The sequence below is a fragment of the Theobroma umbraticum genome, unplaced genomic scaffold (assembly GCF_002168275.2).
Source record: "Theobroma umbraticum cultivar Fairchild unplaced genomic scaffold, ASM216827v3 scaffold_12.1, whole genome shotgun sequence".
In the NCBI taxonomy this organism is placed as follows: domain Eukaryota; kingdom Viridiplantae; phylum Streptophyta; class Magnoliopsida; order Malvales; family Malvaceae; genus Theobroma; species Theobroma umbraticum.
The window spans coordinates 1,637,216-1,645,068 of NW_018397269.1; the positions used below are offsets into that span (position 1 = coordinate 1,637,216).

The 7,853-nt window shown below is 35.3% G+C and overlaps 1 protein-coding gene and 1 non-coding gene across 2 annotated transcripts; one reads left to right on the plus strand and one right to left on the minus strand.

Annotated features, from left to right (window-relative positions):
- Positions 1 to 375: 375 nt before the first annotated feature.
- Positions 376 to 456, minus strand: TRNAL-CAG (transfer RNA leucine (anticodon CAG)). The gene has a single exon. It is a non-coding gene; the product is annotated as a tRNA-Leu (tRNA).
- A 733-nt stretch (positions 457 to 1,189) lies between these two features.
- LOC110426083 (L-Ala-D/L-amino acid epimerase-like) lies at positions 1,190 to 3,963 on the plus strand. Its single transcript, XM_021441173.2, is given in 7 exon segments — positions 1,190 to 1,825; positions 2,590 to 2,700; positions 2,822 to 3,038; positions 3,203 to 3,486; positions 3,489 to 3,538; positions 3,708 to 3,769; positions 3,887 to 3,963. Coding segments are annotated over 7 exon segments (1,326 nt in total). The 5' UTR covers positions 1,190 to 1,300.
- The last annotated feature ends 3,890 nt before the right edge of the window (positions 3,964 to 7,853 follow it).

The window sequence follows — 7,853 nt, forward strand, 5'->3', positions numbered from 1 at the left end:
TACTAGTTGTTGGACCTCAAGCAACAAACAACACAATACCACAACACCACAGCAAACAGACAACACAACTCTAAGTCAAATCTGATTGGGCACGCTTTCGACCAGAAGAGATCGAAGCAGCCACTATAGCGTCACCCATGGGAGGATGTTCTCCACAACAAGTGAGAGATTCATTCGCAACAGATGCAACAACAACTAATGCCTTGGAAAACCTACCAAAGCTAACCAAAGTGGTAACATTCATGAAAGAATTCAAGAACCCTTCCAAAAATAGATGAATTCATTCCGAGATTACGTGAAATAAACAACTTGATGAATAATATGGGTAAGCTTATCCGTCTCTCCCGTTCTGTTCACCTGAAAAACGTATAGTTTTGTCAAGAATGGGATTCGAACCCATGCCCTTTCGGACCAGTACCTGAAACTGGCGCCTTAGACCAACTCGGCCATCTTGACAAGCTATTTTTGAGGATGATGCTGCTTCTTATGTATAATATTTATAGTTATTTGAGAAGTAAAATCAATTATTAGAATTTAGAGACCGTTGATGGATCTCGGGAACGAAGTTATGCATTTTAGTATCGTTTGAAGGAATCTTGCTGTTAAATTCTTCTCAACCCATGTCATGAAATACTACTTCATCAGAAAACAAAATGTAAGAAGTTACTATGCTTTTGATCCATGATTAACACATTTCCTCCAACAACTAGTCCCTTGGAAACTCTACCAAAGCTAACCAGAGTGGTAACATTCATGAAAGAAGTCAAGAACCCTTCCAAAGGTAGATGAATTCATTCCGAGATTATGTGAAATAAACAACTTGATGAGTGATTTTTAAGCATGTAATTTAGTTCAATAATTTATTGGGTGCATTATAAAAGCTAATGTGAACTCCAATCGGACATGGCAAATTATTGAAGCAAAGGGATTGTTGACGATACTGAAAATGTCTCTCTTTGATTTCAAAGGTTGTGACAATACATAAATTTTTTGAAAGCACTTTCTTGAATATAATATAGTACAATGATTGCATATAAATCTTTGGGACAGCGAATTTAACTAGTGGGGACTGATGATCATGGAAACGCATTTCGGCATGTGACTCCCTACTTTCCAAGGGTCACCAATCACCAAAATATGCTCTGACAAAAAAGCATCTGTCTAATAATCAAACTAATATAAGACAGTGTCCAGCCGCAACATATTCTTTTCTAGTAACGGAACGCATGACATTGCATCACCCGTAGATTAGTGAATACCAAGAAACTAAGGAAGAAGCTGACTTCAACCATCTCCTCCAATGGCTTCTTTTGGTTTTTGCTCTGATCTTTTTTCCACAAACTCGTTGCTTTTGCCTCCATGTGTCCATATGCTTCCAATATACCTGCAAACTAAACAGAACATCTCCCAGTTTAGTGTCATTGCCAGCTCCAGTACTGGCAGCAGTGAGCTGATGACTGAAGCAGCAGTTACTAAGACTGAAAGTGAAAGAACAAGCTTTGGGTTCAAGAACTTGACTGAGACTTTCTGGGTTGATGTACATAGAGCTGAAGGGAGGCCATTGAGTGTTAGGCTCAATGAATCGTTGACCTTTGCATCTTCAAAGCTTGAAAAGGTCGAGAGTGTGGTAATTAGAGTTGAACTGAGTAACGGGTGTGTTGGGTGGGGTGAGGTGCCAGTGCTTCCTTTGGGTAACTGGAATCAGGCTATGGCTCTTGACAAAGTGAAAGAGGCATGCAAGTTTCTGGGGCAGGGTCCCCCACTGACTTTGAATTTGGTCTTAGATAAGATTTCAGAGACTGTTCCTGGTACAGGATTTGCTTCTGTGAGTATACTATGACCCTGGCCTTTTCTTTGATACCTTCCTTTTGTTTTTCTTTTCCCCTCTTTTTCAAATTTATTTGTTGCATTGATGGTTGTGAACAAAAATCTAGTCCTGCTGACTTGTGTGTATTTTCTTTTATATATTCTGTGGAGCTTCCTGATTTCTAGGACTTTTTCCCTCTGAGCACAGCATTCCCAAATTCCTAATGGAACAGCACTTCTTTTCTCTTCTTCTTCTTCTTCTTTTTGGTTTTTCTGCTCAGAAAAGTTCTGATGGAATGAATTCCTCTTACAAGAATTTTGTAATAATCTTTATATATCTCTTCATAATTAAAGGAAACAAGCTATGAACAAACTTGCGAATGTGTTCATTTGATAAGTACAAGTGTAATCCTTAGTGTTTATTGAGTGATATCTTGCAGTTCTTAGATCTTATGTTCTTCCCTGACAGTAAGTGCGTGACAAAAGTTCTTAGGTTTTTGTGTTTATCGAGTGGTATGATTTAGTCAGTTACTTACTGGTTTCAATAGCTCATTCTGTTTCTTAGAAGAACAATATCAACACATTATATTGTTATCACCTCTGCATTATATCAGTCATCATCAAATGCCAGTTATGACAAATCAGCGACTTCAAAATTTAAGCCTTCATAGATTTAGCTTAGTAATGGTCCTCCTTTAGGTTGCTTCTTCCCTTTTTATTGAACTAATAGGCTTGAAGCTCACTATGCATTCCGATCCTTATAAGTTGTATCTGTATATGAAGGTTAGGGCTGGACTGGAAATGGCATTAATTGATGCAGTTGCTAACAGCATTGGTGTCCCCCTATGGAGATTATTTGGGGGTGTGTCAAATACCTTGTCAACTGCTGCTACAGTTACGTCCCAAAGCTACAAGCATATTTTAAGGAATGTCTAACTATTAATAATTGTAGTCAAATGATCAGTTTCATGGTTGAGATGAAGACTCTCTCTTATTATTTATACCATATTTGCAGATTCCAACAACTTCCCTGGCTAAAGCTTTTGACCTGGCTGCTAAGTATTGCAAACTAGGATTTAAGATATTGGAGCTTAGAGTGGGTAGAGACCTAAATGCAGATATTGAAGTTCTTCAAGCAGTACGAGCAGCACACCCTCATTGCTTATTTATCTTGGATGCAAATGAGCAGTACACTTCAAAGGAAGCTATTGAAGTTCTTGAAAAGCTAGATGGTAAGGTATTTTACACATGAGAAGTGGGCTTAAAAGCAGATAAAGATAACATTTTGTTGTTATACAAAGGACTTAGTTGAATTGTAATTAACCTTGTTAGGTTTTTTGTCAACTTAATTTGTTTCACTGATTAAAGAAGTCTTTTATCATTCATTTTATTGCAGAAAAAGGGGTAACTCCTGTTCTCTTTGAGCAACCAGTTCACAGAGATGACTGGAGAGGTCTTAGAGAAGTGAATACTGTTGCTAGAGAGAAGCATGGGATATCTGTTGCAGCAGATGAAAGTTGCAGGAATTTGGTTGATATTCAAAAACTTATACAGGAAAATATTGTGGATGTCATCAACATTAAGTTATCCAAATTTGGGATTCTTGGGACCCTTGAAATTGTTGAGATGGTTAAAAAATCAAAATTGAACCTTATGATAGATAGCGTGGCTGAAACTAGAATTTAGCCGCTGGTGTTGCTGGTCATTTAGCCGCTGGGCTTGGTTGCTTCGAGTAATTATGCCTCTTCTTTCCATTTATCTATTAAATGTCTTCAATTTTTTTCTGTGAATTAGTAACTTGAGTTTAATGTTATCTATTTCTTGTGTCTGGCAGTTTGAACTCAATCTGGTAAAAGTTTAACAAATCAAAGGTTTAAGTTTTGATGCAACTTTGTTTGCAGATATGTTAATCTTAGTGCTCCCATTTTGCTTTCAGAAGATCCAGTTGTGGGAGGCTATGAAGGTAGAATTGCTCTAAATCTTACATCTCTTTGGAATTTGTATCTTTTCTAGTTGCATGCAAGGTTTGTGGTTTGGAGCTTTAAAGAACACATTAAAATATTCAATTTTCTTGTGCTAGTTTCTGGCTCCAATCACAAGTTTGTTAATAGCAGAGGGCAAGGAGGTTTTCTCAAATGGGATAGTGCCTCATGGTGAGCTTTTCCTTTACTTTAAAACAGATTTCCATGGTCAAAATAATGATTTAATGATCTCTGTGCATGCTGTAGTTTTTTACCATACTATGCTAGAATGTGTAATGCAAGAAGCAGCAATAGTGTATTTGTCCCATCTAAGTGCAGATATTATTTATTTGCATGTGTCTGTGGATTGATATTGCACAGAGAGGAGGGGCAAGGGTGGGGAGGAAATAGAGGAAGATAATATGCTGGCTTTAAACTTTTGGAAACAGCCTATATTAGAATCTTTTCTTCCATGTAAGTTGCATAGCGCAAATCAATTCAATAGCCTCATTCTAGTCAAGGCCTTGGCAGACTCTGTGTACCTGAGCATGGTCTAATTAAGCATTTAGGCAGGGAACGGTGAATACTTCAGTGTAATTGATCTCTCCTTATAAATCTGATGCTTAATATAAAATGTGTTTTATGACTTAGTTCTACTGCTGAGGCCTATGGTTCTGTTTGTCACTGTAACCATCTCCGGTCCTGGCTGTTATGGCACAGGATTTTCAACTACTGAATAGAGGAGTTTTAAGGACACGAATCTTGTGAAGCAATGCCATGTAGTTCATCCATACTATAGGGAAGAATCATCATACTGTTTTTAGGAGCGTACCAAGAGCAGAATTGCTTAGGATGAAGTAAAAGCTGATTCTCATGATCTTCAAATCGCAAACCTGAAGACTAATATTGGTTAAACTGAAAACTAAACATACCGTTGCATACTTCCCTAGTTCATCTGATCCCGGTTTTAGAGTTTGGATGGCAAACTTTTACATGTGAAATATCTATTTGGAAGATAATCTTATTAGTTCCACTGACTTCACCCACAGACTCCAGTTAACTGTTAACTCATAAGAAAAATGCCTAGTGAATCAAACTCAAATCAAAGGAACTAAATTAGTTACACAGTCAAATTTTTATTATGAAGTTAATATCTTGTATTTGCAATGTTCCTGATGACTAAGTTGACAATACTGAAAACCCTAAAGGATCTATAAGAAATCATTTGGTACGTTCTACAGCATACCCTTGATCATCTTGCATGCAAGACGTGGCAGCTACAATGCAATTGCTAGCTCTGTAACGCCGGTTCTTTAAAATCAAAATAGGAAAGAGTGAGAAAAAGTGGTTCAGGACATGAGGTGTTTGAGGATCCTTTGTTTAGGATGTAAACTTAAACAAAAGCCATTAGAATGCTGAATTTTTTTGAGGAGGCTGAAAGAAATTCTAGAAGAAGGGGTGAAGGGGAGAGAGGTGTAATTCTCACTTGTGGTCTTTGGCGATCATGTACAATATTTTGGGATGATTTCCTTTAGGCATTTGATAATTGCTTGTGAGAGGAACGTTGGTGGTGTCGCAGAAAGTCAGAACTAGTTGATAATGAAGCCTTGAGATTGCAATAGAAGAATAACAAAGTCCTGAGAAGCTGCATGCCGGTCAACAAATCTTACCATGTGCTAAAATGTATAAATATAGTTTAAACCTTGTTTATAAAAAAATTAACCAACTAGTTTAAATATATTTTAGCCATTTTACGGATTCTTTAGGAGTTACCATGCATCTGCTCATGCCAGCTAACATGTATTATCCATCTGTGACGTATGAAAACATAGATGAGTCAAAATTAATGAAGGTGAATAATCTGTTTATCCTTTAATCTCTACTCCTTTGCCCGATATCTTTTGTGTTATCTAGAACTCTTAACTTCAGTTGCACTGAAGTTAAACTATGATTTAGAAATGAGCTTCTACAAGCAAATAGATAAGCAACTTGCCAACAAACTGACAGGTATCATAGTTGCTACTTCTCTTGTCCATGGTTCCACGCCATTGTTAATTGATTTCACAAATAGGCATTACTAGAGTCTCTTGCAATCAAATGTTTCTGAACTTTTATAGCCTTAGGCTGATGGCCACACCTTAAATATTTAAGTAATTGTTTTCACATTTTCTCATTTGTGTTGGTTTGTGAGTAAAGAGAGAGAGATTTGTCTACAACTAGAAATTTTGATATCCTTTATTTAGAACTATTTCTTCATTAAGATTGAAACTGCTGGGTGATGTTAGGAATCAGTACAAACTATGTTTTAGCCTCTTTGGTTTGACCAATATCTAACATCCTGCAGAAATTGACTGGCTATGCTCTCACAAAGAAAGGAATCAGAAATTTTGATGGTCTGTTCCTCGCTTCAACAAAATTATATTAAAAGATTAACCAGCATGACAATCAGCCCTGATCAGTTTCCAAGTCTCTAGGGTACTCTTCTCCATCCTTTAGTTACTATCTGTATGAACAACTGAATATCTGCTTTATATTTCAGGATTCTGTAATGTGTACAAGATCAAGTCTATTTAAGTATAAATTTCAACAAGTAGATAAGAAAAGTATGATTGCTGGATTGTACGGGTATATATATATTACAGACTTTGCAGTAGTGTAAGCATGTCCATTGCTGGAGAACTTTTCATGGCATCACCCTGGACATGTTAAATTCAGGCTTGAAATCAGACTGTTTTCACTTGGCTCTTGTGCTTCTAGTCTTGTTTAAGCAATGAGCCTACTTTACTGTTATCCTCTGCAAACGTTAACGTTTACTAATTCCATGTACAAATTTAGAGGAAAGGAAATTGCAACTCAATTCTTTAAATAAAGGATATATATATATATATATATATATATACACTCTTATTGTTAAGTCAAATGTGTGAGTCTTAAATTTCAAGCAATTTCTTTTGCTCTTTCAATGATCTTTGACCTTGCTGTAAACACTCAGAGTCAATAATAGATGCTGAAGAAGAAAGTATTCGACGAGATTTATGAATTAATGTTGGTTATCAAGCAAACCTACTGCTGCAATGACCACAGGCCTCCAATTTGAGATATTTTTGTCATTCATTGCATATGTGGTAACCAAGATGGTTAGTTGCACAATTACGACTCAAATGTATTTCATCTTTCAATTTTTCTTATATTCAACAGTTAATCGGCGTCAATTCAGCATCGTTGTGAGTTGAAATGCATTTCGTTGTATGCTTGATTGGCTCGTGGGTCATTCCCATTAAAGACCGCAACCGGTATGTTAGGTCAAACGCACCATCGAAAGTAGTTCCAATTACAGCAGAATAAGAAAAACCAAACAATAGGTGACACATGTAATTGCCTCCTTCAACACAAGTCTTAACATTCATGGACCGGTGCAACATTCAAGTGAAAGTGACAAATATTTGCAATTTGTCTCCGAAAAGAAGCGTGCAAATATATTCCCGGCAGTCAATTGTAAATAATAATTGTTAATGTTATATTTATTTTATTTATAAATTTTTTATAATTAAGATAATAAAATTTATTAATTATTTTAAATATAATTTTAAATTTTAATTTATTTTTTATTTATTAATTTATTTTTTGTTAATAATATATATTATTTTAAATTATTTCAATTAATTATTTAACTGTTTTTTTTCTCAATAACATAGAGTGTTTAAAATATTCAAGTACAGAGTTCAAGTAGATATCGATATAGATCAATCTATCACTCATCTAAATTACAAGGGTGTAAAAATTAAAATATAATAAGATATATGCACAAAGAGCAACTTAAACAAACATTAATTAAGAAACAATGGTGATAATGGAACTCATTAATACAGAGGATGTTATCGAAAATGAATCTTAATGATTTATCAGGTAGGATGATGAAACAGACCAGAAACCTTCATTTTTTTTTATTTTGATTTTGAGAGGTTTTGACAATTGAAATAGATATTGAAAGAGTAATTATTCGATCGTGAAAATTTTATTTTATATGTTATTAGATTGTTAAATTTTTAGTAATCCAATATAAGTATAATGAATAAAATAAAATAA